We start from the raw sequence: 19398 nt of genomic DNA on the forward strand, positions 1-19398 counted from the left end.
GGAGTGACACAAAACGCTCACAGGGCAAGAGCATGACATCCCCTCATAGCTGTTGTTGATTCTGTTTATCCTGAACCTTGACTTTATTGCATGAGAAGGTCCTGGGAAGTCCATAGTGGCTACCTTTCCCCCCACTTTTCTATGATTTCCCATTTGAAAAAGAAATAAGGAAACCTCAACAGCTACTGTGGGGACTGCTCCTCCCAACTACTCGTGTGTGGAGCTAATGCAGGGATCTTCCTAAAGAAACCTGGAATTACATTGCAGTGGAGAAATAGCAGATTGCCTTTAAAACTTCAAGGCCAACTATTCTTCATTTTGAAGAGGGGAAAAATCCTTTCAAGGCTTTCCTCAAGCTATTTTTCCAGCATAGTGAAGCTGAAGCTTGCCAAATCCAGGTGTCTGTTTAGCTTTCTTGGTTTGTGTCTGGTAGATGTAATGTTTTGGGGGAAAAAGTAGGGACCATATTTAAGGAAAACACAACCTTCTGTCTGGGAAGGAACAGTCCCATACCACCAACCTCTGTAGCCCTCCTCACGTGCCAGGGAAGAAGGGTGGGGAATCCCACAATTTCTCTAGTGGTCATTTGATAAAATGAACCTTTGACTAACAGTAAATATGTCTAATGTTAGGGAATGCATTTTCCTTGAACAGCAAAGGAATTTCAGCTGGTCTCCTGCCTTTGGTTTACGTTGAGTACCACAGGAGCCAAGAGGTGCCTTTTTTTTAATCCACTTGGCCTTGATGTGGTTTCACTGCCAGCTTTCCATTTATCTGTTGCGTGCTCTTTAATTCATGAGGGCCTGCACTGGGGATTTGTTTAAAGCCTTGGCTGAAATTGTCAGCCCCTCCTTTTATTGCACATCTTTCTGAAAAGATGGGTGTTGTGGCAAAGCAGTAAATAGGATATTGAGCCTCTGCAGCACTTGCTATCTGTAAAAAGAAGAGTATGTCCTCTGTTAAACTCTGATCAATTACATCATCCCAGCATTAAAAAGCACCACTTGTCTGGCAACGTCTTATTTATGTTTGCATATAGCCATTGGCTTGCTACAGGTCTTTCACTGAGGGCCTTTCTACTTCATATGGTCTCTGAAAGACTGTTAAGGTAACCAGAGTCTCCATCTAAAGTGGTGTTGATGCCAGTGCAATTAATGGATCTTCTAGAAAGTGATGGCTTAATGTAAGACGCAGAACTCATAGTAAGATAATATTTCTGTCCCTAACTCTGGTCAAGTCTTGCTGCGCTTTTCCCCTTTATAAAAAGTCACTTCTCCACCAAGTAAATAAAGTTAGTTATCCAGTATCTCAAGATGTTTTCTGTAATAGAGTATTTTAAAACTTCTGAATGGAAAGCAGTAATTTGCCGTATCAGTGATCTGTCTGGAGTTCAGATTAAATTAAAGCCCTTCTTACAATCCTCAAGTGATTTCCATGCCTACAGACTCTCTATGCCTGAGCTAGCTGCAAAAGAACAAGTGCATTGAAACTTCACATTTATTTTTTCATTTGAAGATAGAATTTCTCTGAGAAAAAGTATGTCAGAAATTTTCAGAGTCACAGAGGTACCTGTTGTCAATATGTGAATATTTTCTTAAAGGTAATTTTCTTTTTTAATACTATAAAGAAACAATGCCTTGAACTAGAAATTTGTGTTTTACTGTATTGACTTTTACTGGGACTGGTTCTGTATACTAGTTTTGCTAACTTATTAAAGTGCTCAAAACACAGATCACTACAATTAAGGGAATGGCAGATGGAGACACGTGTGTGAGAATTGTTTGAGAGTGGTAGAAAAGGATGGTGCTGGAGAAAAGGCATATGGTGAGGGAAGGGGTAATACAAGGAGATAGAGAGCAGAGCAGGCACCGGAGCTGGTGATTTTCAGCTTGTTTGCTGCAGAGGAGCCTTGTTTTTGTAAGAATTGTGTTTGTCCTCCTTTCCCACACCCACGCACCTTGATTGCTCGCATTGGGATTCAGACTCTCACGGCATCACAGAGCCACTCGCTCCATCCCATGGCTTGGCAATTTTGGAGGTTGCCTTCAAGTTTCAGTTTAGCCTTTGAGATCAGAGAGCAAAGAAGTGCTTCAGGAGGGTGTTCTTCCAGGGGGGATTATTTCTTTTCCTTTTGAAGCACTGGCAGTTTGTGAATGCCAGAACTGGAGCATATTTGTGCTTTCTGTAATGACTCTCTAGCTCCTCCCCAGTACAATCTTAAATTTCAGTTTCCAAGCTAATATTTCTAGAGTATTTAGAATGTTCTCAAGAGTTTTTGTTTGGGGGTTTGGGGAAGGGTGAAAGATAGACAAGAGGGAGTTATTTTTCTCTCTTAAGTAATACCACAGGGATTATCCTTAGAAAGTCAACAGTCATTGCTCTTGCATGTTGTGTGAATACCTTCATTTTTCAGTAGTTTAGATGCAAGGAAAGGCAGCATTTTTTCTTTCCCATGTTGGAACAATTGCTAGGAAATAAGACTTTTTTAGCAGGGTATTTTGCCAAAACATACAACGTTTTTCCATCTCTGATTTTAAAGGTTTTGCTTGAGAGTTGCTGGCCACTGTTGCTTTGACAAGCCGTGGTATTCCCCCACAGGAGGAGAAGCCACTGGGTTGGCAATGATGCAGACGGGCTGCAGGAGCTAAATAGAAATCAGATTTTAGCACGATCTAGACCTTTCAGTTGGAGTTTAAGTGACCAAAAACCTTGCATTCTGGCCTGTGAAGTGGAAATGAACAGATTTAGTATTCCAGCTGAGTGGCAGTAGGAATGGTTCATTTTAATCTGAAACTCGATGTGAGAAAGCGTGGGAGAGCTCTGCTGTCAGATTAGCTCAGTTCTCATGCATTTTTTCCTGCACTGAACTGCAACCAAACATACATGGATCAAAAGTCAAATGCTCCATTAATTTAACCACACGTTGTATTTAAGCACACATGGAAATGCATTATTGATTGCACATCTTAAAAATGAAAATCTCTATGCTAATAGCATATCACATCAGTGCAGGTGAAGTAGAATGGAAAATGCAGAGGATTAATAAATTACTTAGAATACAAGTAAGAGCTTTTTCAATGCTTTTCTCTGAAAAGAATGAAGTTTGGGGTGTGTTTTAGTGGCTTGTATTTATATATTCTGTCATGAGGAAACTTGCAGTGGCAATAGTTATGTTGTATTTCTCAGTATAAAATATTAAAAAGAAACAGTGGTTTGAAAACCATTCTACAGGCAGTTATATTCAACAGTTGGTACCAACAAATGACACAGTCCTGCTGCAAAGCACAGCATGGTCTTCTTTTACTGTTCCTTTACTATGGAGTCTTAATAGCCGGCTGCAAAACCATTCTGAATTCATTGCGTTTAAAGAACTTTGGTGAGTTTTTTCAATGCATACTTCCAGCTGATGAGTTTTTTTGTAAGTAATAGTTGTTGAAATAGTCTAGACCTATTTATCAGGTGTTGTATGTGACCCACAAAACTCTATTTTTACCTACTTGAAATTATGCTGTAATTTTGGGGGAGGAAATTTTAAAAAGTGAGGTTTTTTTGGTTATGTTGTTGTTGTTTTTCTCGACAAACAAGGGTTAAAAAAGGGATGCTTGCTCAGGCAGGGAACCTTGCAGATAGTATCTGTTTTACTTGTGTGTAAGCTCTTCCTCACCCACATTCTTGACATTTCTTGCTGTAGTTTCTGCTGTGCTACACTCTGAACCCTTAAAGGACTTTCAGTGCCATACGGTCTAAGCCCTTTTTAGTACTTCATTAACGTGAGTGACTAGTTTCTCTGGTCTTTCGGGAAAATGCTTGTTTTGATGTGTCTCTGGCTTTGAGTTGTCTGTGGGCATTGTTCTGCATTCATGGCAGAATAGCGGGCTTGCGCTTGAACCAGGAGGTCTGAGTGGTCCTCACTTCGTAAGGGGCTTTGTGTCCCAGTTCCCACCGCTCTAGGAGGCTGTGTCATCAGCTTGGAGAGGCTCTGCCCTATGGCACAGAACTGGTTTCGCCTGAGCAGATGAAGTTTCTGCTATAAACATCGTTCTTGAGTTTTTTTCAGCTCTTTTAGATGTATTGGGCCTAAGTCTTGGAAAAAAACTTGAGTTTAGGACCAAAGCTACAAATGTGACTGTCACTGTGGGGAAACCAGAAGTGAAGGCAGGAAGAGGCAGCCAGGGTGACTGAAGGATGGTGTGGTAGTAGGTCTTTCGTAAAAGCCATCTCGGACTGTTGCAATCTAATCTGATAAAGGTGTCAGTTATGGTTTTCTTCCAGGATGGGTTGAGGTCTCCTACCTGACAGCAGACTCCACAGTTGACACATACTGAGCAGAAATTTTTATTACTTAGGAAGTTTCCTAAACTAAGAACTGAAATAGTAGGTTGTAGGTGCAAACCAAGTTTGTGACTGAATACTTCTGGTCTGCTCTGAGTAAGCTTCAGCAGCTGTCAGTCATCTTCGTGTTGCCCTCCATCGGGCACAGGTTGTAAGCTGTTATCTGGGAAGGAGAGAGAGGAATTGCCTAATCACCCCTGAAGCTGTGGCTGGACTCAGTCACCTCAGCAGATCTTGCAGTGCTCATGAAGACCCTGGATCAGAGGAGTGCAAGGTCATGGTGGTGGAAGTGCACCTACTCCCCAGAGGGACCTTTCTCACACCTTGCCTTGGGCTGTGCTTAGGGCACCGCCAAGCTGGAGGGTGACAACTGTTGCCTCCGTCTGTGCCTCTAGAGCTGTGTCTCTTTGCTGTGTCCCAGCCTGAATCTAGACTGGATGAGCTACCCCGTGAGAAGCATGGCTATGTCTGGTGTATCCTGGAGGGCTTTGATAGTGGTGTGCTGCAGTGCTTCTCAACTGGAAGGAGGACATACTTCCTACTGGAGGGCTGGCCCTGCATCTGTGGCACCACCTTTTGTCCTGGCCGGTTCCTTGGGACAGGTCGAAAGGCATCATGAGGCCCAAAGGAAGGTTATTAGGATGATAACAGCATCTCTAAGGGCTGTGAGAAACTATTTGTTTGATCCCAGTGGGGTGTAGTGTCCCCTCAGGCCTGAAGAGCCAAGGTTTTGCCCTGGGTGAGAGAGAGCACTGGGTGCCAGTGCATGGGAAATGCTGGGTGCTCAGCCCTGGGGACGTGACATGTTGCTGCAGTGACTGTGCATTACCTGATAGCCGCACACGCGGGAGCACGGTGAGAAGCGGCACTGGGACTTGGCAGGAGCACGGGCTGAATCTGTGTCGGAGCTGGCTGGGAGACACTGCCGTCCATGTCTTGCACTTAGGAGCACCCACCTCTCCGCAAAGCCATCCTGCTCCTCTCTGAGATAAGCAGGTGCTTGGGAATGGCCAGCTGTACTACCGAGAAGGTATGGGTGGCTTGTAAATGGAGGTAATTGCTCTCCAGCCTCAAAAGGAAAATGTTAGCATCTCCCGTGTGGCACTCGAAGGGTCGCACTGTCTCCATCGGGTGTTTTATGGACTTACAACCTCTAAAATGAGCAGGTCCCATGAGCTGCAATGCTGTGAACCCCTGGGGCAGGACTCTGCCTGTCAGTTCATCCTCTTCTGCTGTGTCTAGTCTCGTATGTTCTTGAATTTTCCTTACAGTACTTTCTTTGTTTTGGACTGACTCAGATTCTTTCCTCTGTGAACTCTTTTGCTGCTGCTGCCGCTATGATCTTTCTAAGAGATAGCAAATACTTTGTTTACTGTAAGCTCTTGTGCAGTAATTCATGTGGTTACACCATGACACAGAGAAGTCCTTCTGGAGCTCGTTTCCACACCCACCCATTCATCTGCACCCTTCTCCTCATTTTCGGCAGGCAGCTTCAGCATGTCACGTTGGCATGATGTCATACAAAACCAGCAGATTTGTCATTAAAATCCTTGTCATCAATAGATGACTGTTTGTATTTTCTGGCTGCCTGAAACTGTTTTATACTTGCTAACCCAGTAATTAAGCCTTTGGTGCCTTTGAAACAGGTTGGTTTCATTGCCCCACCTTTTCCTTGGGCAATTACAAGGCAGTGCCAATGTCGACGGGGTGTTCATTAGCCTGCATGAGGCTTGGCTCCGGCAGCGATCACACACAAATGCACTCCTGCTGCTCCCCACACAGGCAGTAGCCCGACACCGGGCAGCCTCTGGAGACCATGAATTTGGATAATATTTTTGGTGAGCTTCTAAGGGGGCTTTTGTAAGGAAAAAAAGGATGCAGGAAGACAGCATCGCCTCAAAATGGCTGATAAAATGCTTTTTGTGCAGCTTCAGTTGAACCCGAACAGAGCGGTGTCAGGGTTTTCTTATTATGTAAAATGACGCTGTTCTTCTGGGCCGCTGGATTGCTCGACTGCTTTTGATTGTCTTGCGGTAATTGAATAGCTGCGCCGTGTAACCTGTGCTGAAGGAATTAGGGCTGTTTATTCAGCAAACAGATGTCCTGGATTGTGGTGTGCTTACGATCTTACTGGCTTGCATCTTTCATTAGTTAATATTGCCAACTACCCAGGCTATCTTCCTTGCACTGATAATTTTGCATTTGCTAATGTGTTTCTGTGTCTCAAAGGGAGATGTGGAAGCTTGTAAAATTTGTAAAGTAGTTCTGTTGATCCATCAAATACAAGTCTGTCAGTAGACAAGGGTTACCCTTGCAACATCCTATGCTATGTTGCATCAAACTGCTACCTCTTACCAGGACCAGTTCAGCCCTGGTTGCTTTAACTGGGTGAGATCCCAGCCTTCCTCACCAAGTGGGTAGGGAACATGTGAAATAGCTTGTGATAAGTGTATCCTGCTCCTCTGCAATGCCGACCGCAGTCAGTCGCATTTATCAGAAATCTCTCTGCCCTCAATCCATTTCCTGCCTTGTCCCTAGCACCACACGCTCCTGAGTGGCTTCAGATAGCTGGCAGATTGAAAACAAAGCAGCTTTGTGTTTTAATCATCCCTACCGAGCCCCTAAAATTGATGTTGGGCTGGAAGTTCCTCAGCTGATACCGGCTGGCCGGAGCCCGTGGCCCAGATAAGCTGTTTCCAGCCCTAAGTGGGGATAAGGCCCAATATCTCACTTGAAATGAGTTGAGAACACCCCTTCCAGTGGGGCAGTGGTTTTGATAGATTGTAAGAGATTTAACTTCACAGTTGTAGCCGTAACATGTAGAAAACTACTTTTTGCTGTTTCCAAATTCTATTAGGTATCATTTTTTTTCTCTCCCTCAGCAGTCTAAACAATTGAACTCAAGGTACTAAGCAGACTTGGCTTTCAAAGGAAGAAGAATATGACAAATAACTCCCATAAAAGTGCTTACAGTTTTCACTATCATTTCTAAAATACCATTGCCTACGTTGACACAGAGGAGGTTCACAGTGGGAAGGGGAAGGTTTTACAGGAGCCAACTCATGACCTGACCCCCAAAACACGGTTGCGTGGCTGCAAGACCAGCGAGTGCTGCACAGGGTTTGCCCTGGTAGGAACCTGATATCCAACCCTGCCAACTTTTGTGTTCTGTGAGAGATTACAAGTTTTGAGCAAAATCCTGGGAGTAATCCTGCAGGATTCAGCCATCAGCAGCTGTGCTCACCGCAGACTCCTCTGCAGGCCTTTTCTGTAAGCAGCTGTTATCCACATACCTTTCCATGCTGGGGCTGATCTGTGCTTCTCATAAGACATAAATTTCAATTGTCTCTGTGTCCCTTATCATCACTTGATATTTGGAGTGATACAGAAAATAAGGACGCCCCAAGGGGTATGTGTCTCACAGCAGCATCCTCGAGAAAGGTAGTTTTCTGGGGAGCTGGTGAATGAGCTATGCAATTGCAGCTGCTCTAAAGGAGGTCTCAGCTCCGGTTTGGGGCTGTGGGAAAGGTTTCTTACCTTAGCTTTTCCCTTTAAGATGGGGAATATGTGGCACAAAAGAGTTGTAAGAGAAAGGGGGTTAGATTTCTGTCACCTTGGAGAGGAGATTAGCAAAGGGAGCTGTCAAGTGAGCATGAGATATCCTCTCCACATGCTGTCATGCTAGATGCCAGAGGGACATTCCTGGCTCCTTGGTGACTGCTGCTAGTAAGACCTCAGCCTGGTCGTGGATTTTCCAAGTTTCATTTTGTAACTGTAAGACCCACTCCTTTTTTCCTCCCTTGCTGTTTCACGCTCCTTTTCTCCTGCTTCTCTCTTCTTTTCCTGCTTTCCTCGCTATTATTCCTGCTTCTGCTGCTGTAGTCCATGGAGAGAACTAGAGCTTGCAATGCTCAAAAAAATCCCGCTTCTGCCTCGATTTTGCTTGCTCTAACCTAGTGTGTATCTGAAGTACACCCTTCTGAAAGTATCTAAAACACAGAAAGGAAAACTGGTTTAGATAGTCTGCACTTGAAAGCAGATTCACAGCCTGTTTTAATGTGTATTAAAAGCACACTAGCTATCCTTGAATAAAACCAGGTGCTGACAAACTCATTTTCTAGAATAAGGGTACCCACTCATTGGTATGAATAGGATAGCTATTACTGATGAGCTCTGTGTGCAGACAAGTTAGTACAGCTAACGAGGGCTGAAAGGAGCCGAGGCATGACTGAGCCTCATAATTAGACTTAGATTAGACTTTTGCTGGAGGGTAAGGCAAGCCAAGAACAGCTCTGAACTCTTGTTGTTGCCTGTAGTGTTTGAACAGAGAGACATCTCTCGCCATCCCAGTGAAGTCAGCAACACCAAGCCAGGCTGGAACGAAGCCCCGTTATCTCTACAGCAGCATTGCTGACAGGGCAGGCATGGGCTTGTGCTGGGCCGTGCTCTGCGGTGTGACCAGCTCTGGTTTTCTCCACAGCCACTCATCTCCAGGAGGGTTCAGGGGATGGCCAGAGCCACACAGTAAGGGCGAGACCTGGAGTAGTTGAGTTCCCCCATTTTGTGATGGACCACCTCTAGAGAAGGTGGTTGTCTTCCCCTTGAGCGTGAGCCCTGGACGCTGTGCCCATGACCCAGTGCAGGTCCCCTGGAGCTACCCCGAAACTAAAGCAGGTGGACCCCAGCCTCTGAGTGTCTGAGGTGCTGTCAGAGACGGGCTGTCAGATTTCTCCTGGCATGCCAGCACTGCTTGCTTGAAGTTTTGGTGGTGGTGTGGTCAGAGTGGATAGGCAGGTTTCAGTCTCCAGGCATACATGGGAACTGGGCTGTACCAGTACCAGTGCTAGCCCAGGGAACCTACCATGGTTCTGATGGCACAGGATGCACAGCTTCTCTACTACTGCCATTTGCCACTATAGTTTTGGGGCTCGTGCACAGTTCAGAAGGAAGAAACTGTGGCGCCACATGAGCCTTGTGTGCCTGCCTGTGTCCAGCTTGGTGCGGGGTCTGGAAGCTGGGGGTCGTCACATGGTGGTCGCCAGTGCCCTCTGTCCAGATGATGAGTGCCATCTGGACTTCGTTATGGCTTGGGCTTACAGGGAGTGCGTGGTGTGAGAGCAGCACTGTACGTCTCTTTGGAGTCCAGAAAAGGCTTGATCTAAGATTTCTAGTATGGCAGAGGTAGCTTTGCTGTGAGGTCTTTGTAATCAGTGTCTCTCTGTTATACCCAATGAAGTCAAGGTTAGACCACATGATTTCTGCTGGTCTGTGGCTCATAACAAACTTCTAATTTTGCTTGAAGTGTCACCTGCAGTGCAGCAGGCTGGTCATGCACCACCTGTCGATCAGACACTGTGAAGGATTTTCTGATCTCTCGTTTCTGTGGGCAAAGGATCACTGCAGATAGGAAAAGATTTCTTGCACAAATGCCACTTTCAGATTTGCTTTTAGCTATATGCTAAGCTTCCACACAGACTTGGGATGCTGAGTTAACTGGGTGATACTTAGCTCAGTGCATTCTTTGTAAAATCTTGAACAAACCAGAAAAGATTGTCAATAGTAATCATGGTGATTAGATTAGATCACTTCAGGGTTTCAGCCTCCCCAGAGTAAACATCTGCTTTCAATAGCATAAATAGCAAGGTGCTGCACTTCAGGCAAACTTTGCCTCAATCCAAGGCAATGTCATTGTTTAGTGCTTTTCCTATGTATCTTCCTTTGCTTTTCGGTCTATACCGTGCTGTACCTCTGTGTGTACCCTTCTTTTGTTTCTTTTCAGCCATGTAGGAGTATGCATTGTGGTTGCTCAGTATTGAGTGCTTGTTGCTTGTTATTGAATGCTAGCTCTGGTGTCATTCCAGTTAAGCTCTATGTACCTTTTGTCTTTGAAAATCAATGGAGAGAAAATGAAAAAAGAGCTAGTTTTCATGGTACCTTTCATTTAAAAAAAATTTCAATTTATGTTTACTCATGATGGGAGAGGTTTCTAGGGAGGCTGGTCTGGGGAGACAAAATACGGTTTGTGCTTTTAATAAGCATTAGAAACCAATTTTTCCTTTAGAAAACCTTCAATGCTTCATAGCCACTCTCATCTAAACAGAAAAACAATATTCCAGGGGATTGTTTTGTTTACAGCAGATGTTGCCTTGTGCTACAGTCTTGATTTGCAAACAAGCCAAGGGTCTTGGGAATTCTGAGATCTTAGGGAGAAATATGTAAGATTAGCTGCCACAGGCCGTGTTTGTGCTGCAGGTGTGGCAGTGCAGGTAGAAGGAAGCACCTGAGGTGGCCTATTACTAGTACCTTCCTGTCAGGAGTGAGGGGAATGGTTCCAGATGTGTGATGATAGCAGGAAAAATCAGATTGCAGCAAGTTCAGACTCCTCTGGGACTTGGGAAGATGCTGAGGTCTTGTTTGTTTAAACACTGCAATGAGCTGGGAGCCTTGCAGAATTGGATTTGACAAAGAAGAAGGTTTTGCTTAAATTCCCTTAAAATGGGGAAAAAAGCAACATACTGAAAATAATTGAGTTTCCAGTGCTTTAAAAGCTTCTTGATGTTCCTCAAGTTCTTTTTTTTCTGCGAAAGTATGTCCTTTTGATTGCAGTTCAGGCTTAGCAGAGTACAGTACATCTTGCCACAGAATGAGTAAATGAGCTCTGTTCTGCAGCTGCTATTGAATGACGATGTTGGAGCTTGCCTTGGCTTATCAGCGAAGGCTGCCTAATGTATTCCACCCAGCCTACCTGAGTGTAATCTGCAGCAGCAAAGCCAATTAGCTATTTTCATACCTGCTGTATGAATGGTTTTAGCAGTTATGGGTGCTTCATTTTATAGTATTTCAGGAAGACATGCCGGAGCGTGCACCGGCCCTTTCTTGCACACCTCTGTTGCTCTCTGCAGCCCAGAAAACGCACCAGGAGCTTGCTACGGCACAGTCTGGTGAGGCGGCTCATGAGCAGAGTGTGGCTCATTAGCTTTACATTCATTAGTTTCTAAAAGCCTTCAGAATCAGATTTGGGGGCACGAGGAAGAGATTTACAGTCTATCCTACCAGTGTGACAGAATGTTCGTAGTCAAAAAAAAAGAGAAAATAGGCCTCTCTGGACCGTTCTAAAGGGTTTTATTGTTTAGCTGTTGTTTTTCAAGATGCCTCAAACTATTTGGCTTTGTGTTTGTCTGTTATCTTCAACTCAGTCCTCCCACAAAAAGGCAAATACCTGCTTTTACTGAATTATTAACAACAATAGATGGAGCGTACGTATCAATGAAAAATATGGACGTTTCCCAAGGCAATTGATTTAAACGGAGTTAAATTTAGTGGAAGCTTCTATTGGTGTAATGAATGCTCATTATAGAGCTTAATGTGCTTTAAGGGCTTGAAAACCTTCTCAGTAGGGAAGTCAGGCTGCTGTTTTCCAGCAGAGGCACAGATGCTACGCCATGGCACTGCTGTCACTGCAACCATATCCCATCGCTACACCCAAACATTTCTCTTTAACCTTGTGTGTTTTCTCCTCTTGCAGAAGACCACCTCCCCGCCGGCTTCCCGACCATTGACATGGGCCCGCAGCTGAAGGTGGTGGAAAAGGCCCGCACAGCCACAATGCTCTGTGCTGCCAGCGGTAACCCCGATCCCGAAATCTCCTGGTTCAAGGACTTCCTGCCCGTCGACACTGCAACCAGCAATGGGCGCATCAAGCAGCTCCGCTCGGGTAAGGCAGCAGAGCAAGTAAGCCTTCCGCTCCTCCTCACTCTTCCTCCCTTTTCTCTTTGCGTGCTGCTATTGTTTTTTTCCCTGTGATGCTGAAATGCAATTCTAAACCCAAATGTCAATTTGACATGAGCTTGTTTCTTTTGCAATATAAAACCAGTTTTTGGAGCTGATCCTCTCTGGCAGGATATTGCGGCTTGTTAAAAGGAGACATTAGCGTGGACATGCCTTTTGGAACATCACCTGGATTCCTTCTTCAGTAGACCGTCTTGACCTTGCCCCAAATCCTTGGTAGGCTTAGACATTTTACTACCAACTCAACAAGTCTCAGATACTTTTAATGGGAGCACAGTGCAAATCAGGACAATGAGATACTGGCTGAGATTTTACATTTGGTGGTGACATACTACTTCACTCCTTACATAGGCTCTGCAACACAGTGCTCTGCTTTCTGGTGAGATCTTTGTCATTCTTGCTATGTGGCACCACAAGAATAAAGAAAAATCTAAGCAGCAGCAATTCTTTGGATTTCAAAGGAAGATGGACAGAGGTTTGAAGTATACCATTCCTTTTTTATTTTTTTTGTTTGATAAGCCACATACCAGCTTTTGAAATACAGACAGTTAGTTCTTGTGGGTGGCTAAGAATGCACTCATTTTAGCGAGGAAGTCTTTGTTTTTCTGCTGTACTGTTTGGTCTCCCAGGACTGTAAGGCCCATTAGAGAATTAAAGAAAATGAAATGTTGCATTACACACTGATGAAGTGCGGCTCCCCAGCGTGAATTGCAGTGGCTATTTAACAATGCACAGCAGTACTACACAGAGCTTTCGTCTGGGGAAAAAAAGCCCACGGTTACCTTACAGGCAGTACGGAAGGGAAAAAAGCTGGAACAACTTTAGTCTGGAAAGGTCTCACACTTAAGTAAGTTGCAGACTGCCTTGCCTGGCCACGTTGGATCTGTGGGCACTCAAAAGCCATTTGTTATGAGTGCTGCTGCCAGGGCAACACCATCTTCCTCGTAGCAAGGTGAACGTCTTGACACATTTCCCCATAGCAGGAGCCCTCTGCGTAGATCTGATGATGCTTGGATGATAAGAAGTAGGCTTGTACTTGGGGGAGTGGGTAATGAGACATCGCTCTCATCAAAAATAGAACGCAGCCTGACATTCCTGATCCCACCTTGATGTACCAGTGAGCACTAATTATGCTAATGCATTTATAGCTTATGAAATTTCCCAGTGACCTTTAGCTTATCTCCCCCACAACATGGTTTAATCTTGATCTGTTTGTACTGAAAGAAAATATCACACTTGTTAATTATTCTGAGAAGCTTTAGGAAGCAGCAATAGGAAAGTGCACATGGATGTGTTTCACTTCATAGCTGACTAAATCAGCATCAGAAATTACCATAAATGAGCAGCAAGGCAGCTCCTGTTGCACTTGCTGTACATTCTCCATCCTCTTTTTCACAGGCACTTGGCTGCCTCTCTACCAGCTGCTTCACAAGTTTAGTGAGATAGAAAGTTTAAAAACAAACTAGTAAACCCTGTCACTGTGTCCAAGTTTTGCTTCCTATTTGCTGTTCTTGAGCAATGTCTCAATTGAATATTTCACCTGGGATTCAAAGTCTAGAGCTGGCTGCTTGCTGAAGACACAGTAATTACCAAGGGAGGTGTCAAGGGAACCTTTTAGAAATCAATGAGCAGCACACATCCTCAGACTCGCAAAAGAAATTGATTAGCTTTCTAATGTAGTAAGGGAGGTTTCCACAGTTCAATGCAAGAGATTTCTAAATATGAGTGAAGTTTTATTTTCAGGGACCTGGTGATATGATGCCAAGATTCTCCAAGGCTCTGCTCCAACGTGGCATGAGTGGAGAGCAAGGAGTTTACTGCTTCTCATGGGCCAGAGATTCACATTCTGCTTGCATTTCGGCTTTTTCCTATATTTGTAGTTGATGTAAAGTAGGGCCTGTACTTTGAAGTGCCTGAGTCCCACTTACCTGACTGCAGTTACCCGATATGAATAATGTGATGGGTTGGACAGTCTCTGATCCATTCTGCAAGGTGCTAATTGAGCTCTCCAGCCCTACGCTGTAGTGGGGCAGAGTTGTTTTTCAAAGAAAAGAGTATTTAAATAGATACCTCATTATATGGGAGAGTTTAATAGTTCGCAAAGTCTCTGCTCCATTAAGATCGTATCTTACAGGCAGCATGGCATATCTGCATGAATGTCAGTTTATACTATCTCAATCTAAATATACGCTCCTTTAATTTTATTTAATTAAAACCCAATAAAAGCTAGACAGATGTAATATAGTTAAAATAGCTACAGTATGGTGTGAGCCCAATATTGCATATATAGAGTGTCCAACTTTCAACGAGTACATAATAGATTATTATTCAAATGTACAAAATATAGGTCATAAAGGTCAAAGCAGTTTTGGAGTCTGACTTAGAGGAGGGCTTGAGGGATTATTTCATTTCTTCAGACTCCTAGTGTGGAATAAATAGCAAGAAGTGAAGAAGCAGCATGCTTGGGAAGGGTGCTCCCTTCTGACGCTCACAGTTCCGTGGGCTGGCAGTGCTCCGGGGGCTTCAGGCAGGTCTTTGAACTCGCATGCAGTCAAATCGTGTGCCCAGGGCGGGCTCTGAACACCATTTTCTAGAGGTCTGTTAATTTTCTGTGAAGGTATTAGAGAGTTTGTGGTTTAAGACAACCAAGCCGTCATCCCAGGCACTTTTAACCCAGAGGACTGGTATCTTTGTCAGGAGCAAATACACAGTTTATAAATCTGCCCTGTGTCCTGCTTGTCCTTCGTTTACTAATTACATCTATATGTGTATACATGCATTTTTCTCCTTAAACCTTTTGACAGCATAACTCTTTAGATTTAGAGGGCTTTTTTTTCCACTTTTTCCCCAATACATAGATCTTTCCTCCTGAACACTTAGTACTTTTTTAAGTCCAGCTCTTGGGTATTTTTGCCAGTGTGTGTTGGGCTAATTGCTTCAGAGATGAGAACATAAATAAGTATAGGTTTTTATCTCGATTATCACAGATCAAGGCAAAAACAAGGTCTCTGACTCATGCTGGTTGTAGCAAAATTCTCCCTTGTTCATCTTGCTAATTCTTCCCACCTCTTGTGGAGAAGCTGCTTTTCTACAAATGCAGTGACTCAGGACAACTCCCCGTTCTCCCCCAGGGCAGCTTCGGTCATTGCCTCTCAGTCACTGACACAGATCTAAGACCAGCTCTGGGCTGGGAAACCTTCCCAGTATGCTAACTCATTTAAAACCTGTTTGGCTGAGCTGATTTTAAAACTGTGTGGACATTGTAGTATTGCAGGTGATATACACATGAGTTCTGGCAGCAAGGGTCAGTGCTACACCTCTAACCTTCTTTTAAAATTAGCTGATGATGTGGCAGAAACTCTCTCAATATAAATCAGATTGTACTGATGCTTCACAGTTCTTCTGTAAAGATTCTCGGATCACAGGCTCCTGAAGACTTCAAAGCAGCTCTGATGGTTTTCATACTCTCAAAGCTCTTGAATGCATCCAGTGATTTTCATAGTTGAAGAATTGTTCTTCCACCTTGCTCTTCAGAAAATTTATGAACAAAATGTCAGATTAGAATAAATAAGTATTCTGGATGTTAACATACAGGTATATTTTCTATGTAAGGAAACTCCAGAAATTCAGAGAGCATCGTCATGTTTCATCTGGTAAAGAACTTGGTCTTATGACAATTATCATTCTTTTTTAATCACCATCAATTTACTGAGATATAGAACCGTACCCTAGACCGTAGTGTGGCCTTTAGGCAATTAACTGCAAGTAAAGTATCAGAGAGGTCTCTGCATGTGACTTCAGTCACTCTCCGGAAAGGTGTAGGTGCCTCAAACAAAGAAGGAGCGGGAGCCAGCTCACCAGATCATCTTGCTGCATTTATGCTCCCAGAGTTACCAGCAAGCTTTTTCGTTTTAGTCTTGACCCTGCAGGTAGAAGGACTTGCTTATTTGGAAACAAAAGGAATACCTGACATACACAGAACAAACTTGCAAAAGAGCTGGAGGTGCCTGTCCCAGTGATGGCCATATCCTGTGTCACTGGTAATAGCCAGTGGTCAGTACCCAGCAGAAGACGTTCAGCTCCTGGCAAGAAACAGTTTTGAGTCCAGACATCAGACGGGCATTGAACTGGGACAAGGTGTTTAAGGACAGCCCAAAAGAATGGGGATTAGGGAGTATTATCCGAAAGGATCAGGAAACCCAAACAAGGATGGATGCTCTTTTAGAAAGGACTGGTTGAACGAGGGTTGAAGCAATATTGTGGCCAACCACTTGACAGCTGAAGTTTTATAATCCTGGAAGAATCTATACTGCACATCTGGGACTTGCTGTGTGAAGCACACACAGCAGTGATGGCATCCACAAAGACTCCCAGTTGCAACTGTTGGCAAATAGCCAGTCTCTTTTGTAATGCTTTTGCTTCTGAAAATAATTTCACCAGAATTATTATGTCGGAATGTAGCAGAAAGCACAGTCGGAGGTCTCTGGGATTCAGTGTTGCACTGCACTAATGCACAGTTGTGCCCGGCAAGAGCCTTGTTTTCTCTGTTTGATGTTCTTTTGGAGTGATTTTTAGTGGTTTATGTTCCTACAAGAAAGTGGTGCGTTGGTAAGTCTGGTATGAGTTTGTGTCAGCAGACTGAAGTCCCTTCTCCAACAGAGCCTCTCCTCCACACTGGGAAATACTGATGCCAATAATCCCATGGGGTTTTCCAGTGTATCATCCTGAGGTGTGCCTTGCTTTGAGTGCCTGGCTGCGTGCTTTCCTGTACACAGAAGATGTCATGTCAGCATTCATTCCTTACTGAAGTGAATGTATGGGGTGTTACTCAGTGTCTGTTATCATTGCGGAGAAATAGACACTCCTTCCTTAATGAGTGTTTCAAACCACACAAGAAATTGGGTTAAAGCATAAAGCAGCCTGGTGATCACAGGACACAAGTTGGCCTCAATAAGCATTCGAGTGATGGCGCCTCCGTCACTTGATGGACTCTTACGTTGGTACTCTGTGGCCTGTGTGCTGTAATCTGGTCTCTTTGAGAGACACTCTGAAAGGACAACAGCCAGAGATGCGTTGTCATATGATATGAATGGCAAATGGGAACTTTTATTCCTTCTGGGTAAGGAAATTTGGCTCCAACAGAAAAGCCTTGCGCACTCTCCATAATGATGTCTTCTGAGTGAAGAGTGAATGTCTTAACTTTACAAAGGTGAGAGAGACCCAGAACAAACACTGTGCTAAATACAGCGAGCCTCTGTGCTGCTCCCACAAGGGCTGGCTTACATTCGGAGGCCAGGAGGATTGAGATTTAAGAGGAAAAAATGAGCTGGTCACACGTTTTAGGGAACCTGCTTCAAGTATGCAGTTGCTCCTAGAGCTCTGTATAGACAATTGTGTATTAGAGAAAGGGTATAGCCTCTATGAGGAGGAGGTTTAAAGATTTGCTGCAAATCTTTCCAGTTCTAGGGGAGAAAAACAAACCCCTTTTCAGTCAGGTGAGAAGGAAGTCCCAGTTTCTGCCCCCTGGGCTTGCGCTCGAAGTCATTGCACCGTTCCCGTGGGAAATGACACACTGTGGTGATGCTTTTCTTAACTCTGGGAGTCTTGGAAGAGGACAGAGGGAGGCGGGGGATAGAAGGGGGGAAACCCTAGACAAAACAGAACAAAAATATCACTTAGCAAACTTTCCAAACGGGCAAAGAGAAATAACCCTGTTTTCCGTGGCTGTGCTATTCCATGCAAGTATCTTTGGGTACAGCTGTTCTATCAAGGGCAGTGGTAGTTAGTAAGATAGATAAAGAAGCAGCAGATTTATTATTGCAAGAGAGAGATTACCCAGAACTTCAGTGACTGCAGGATCTTTCCTGATGCTTCAGTCATCTGTGGATAGAAAGCGTCAGAAAATATAACCAGACATAAAGTTAAAGTGGGGAAATGTCATCTTGGCAGAGGAAAATGCTAAAATGAGTGGTTTGAATTGCTGCTCCTGCTTAGAGGAAGGATTCTGCCTAAAGGAAGGGTAGTAAGGAAAGAAAAACTATAAATATTGTAATTACTTTTTAAGAGGCAAGTTAAACATGCTTAAAATATGCCTTCTTTGTATTTACAGAAATTCTTTTCTGTCTTTCTTTCCTATTGGGTGATCATTGTTGTGGATAATGGAATGAGCTGTAAATCTGAGATACACGACACTCTTGTATGCATACTGGTATTTATTAATCAATACACTGAACATGATTTGACACGCTGTGTCCTGTTTAACCCTGTTTTTCTGTCTGTTTAAACTCCTCAGTTTTCTTTGGTAAGTGCTTGGTATTCAGATCCTACAAATCTGCATAAAACCAACACATACCATGAACTGCCTACAGATTTGATCTGCATGAATCTCTCCCTTATACTAACAGCCTTCATATGTGCAAAATAAGACCAAGGGGACAAAAGTGGAGATTAGAAGGGTTCCCTGCCAATTTGCCCAGCTGGAGCATCTCCCCTTCAATCACGCTTTGTTACTGATTCTACACTGGACTCAAGACACTGACCAGTGGATCATCCACTTGCTAAACACATTGACCTTATAAAACAAACCTTTATAGGTCATTGCAACAGGATAACTGAACCTCACTCCCAGAGAAGCCCTCCTTATAAGATACTCTTCATTATGGCATGTACAATTATCTCCAGTGCCTTATAAAGAGGGTGGGGATTCCTTTCTCCAGCTAACATCCAAATTAGGCAGGAACAACAGAGTTCTGGGTAGCGAGCCATTGTTACATTACCAGAAGCTACTTCATTGTGAAATATTTCTGTATGTAAAGTTAACTCTGCATGACAGCAATTTCTTTGCCAGAGGGAACCTGATGCGAGGGTTATGTGAATGTGGAGAATGGCTCAACACTGATTTGTTATGCTCTCCTTTTAGTTTAATTTCTTTAAGCGAGCAGATTTTGTCCCACTGGTCATCCTAACCTCAAAGCAAAATCGCACCGAGCGCTTGCAACCATGCGCTTTCCACCCCTCCCGCCCAGCACACCCGCGGCCACGCAGCCCCCAGGACACGCACCCCCTCCTTGTTCTGTACGGAATGAAGGGGCACTGCACCATCTTCCCAACGTGTCCTCCATCTCAACCTCAACTGCTTGAACAGTGGTGGGGTGAACGCAAGTGGTGATGCCAGCCAGCAACGCCACCTCGGCAGCTTAGTTCAGCCCCCGTTCATGAGGGTGGCGGCGTTAATGGCCAAGATGCAGGGCTGGGTGCTGCACTCCTGGAAGCGATGAG

The 19398-nt window shown here is 44.2% G+C and overlaps 1 protein-coding gene across 3 annotated transcripts in view; it reads left to right on the top strand.

Moving 5' to 3' along the window:
- PTPRF (protein tyrosine phosphatase receptor type F) overlaps positions 1-19398 on the top strand; it is a 382739-nt gene that overhangs the window by 262813 nt on the left and 100528 nt on the right. For all 3 annotated transcript variants that reach the window (XM_065657671.1, XM_065657672.1, XM_065657673.1), the window contains exon 6: positions 11858-12046. In XM_065657671.1, coding sequence (XP_065513743.1) covers positions 11858-12046 — 189 coding nt within the window. The remainder of the gene's footprint in view (positions 1-11857; positions 12047-19398) is intronic.

This window comes from Caloenas nicobarica, chromosome Z (assembly GCF_036013445.1).
Source record: "Caloenas nicobarica isolate bCalNic1 chromosome Z, bCalNic1.hap1, whole genome shotgun sequence".
Classification (NCBI taxonomy): Eukaryota; Metazoa; Chordata; class Aves; order Columbiformes; family Columbidae; genus Caloenas; species Caloenas nicobarica.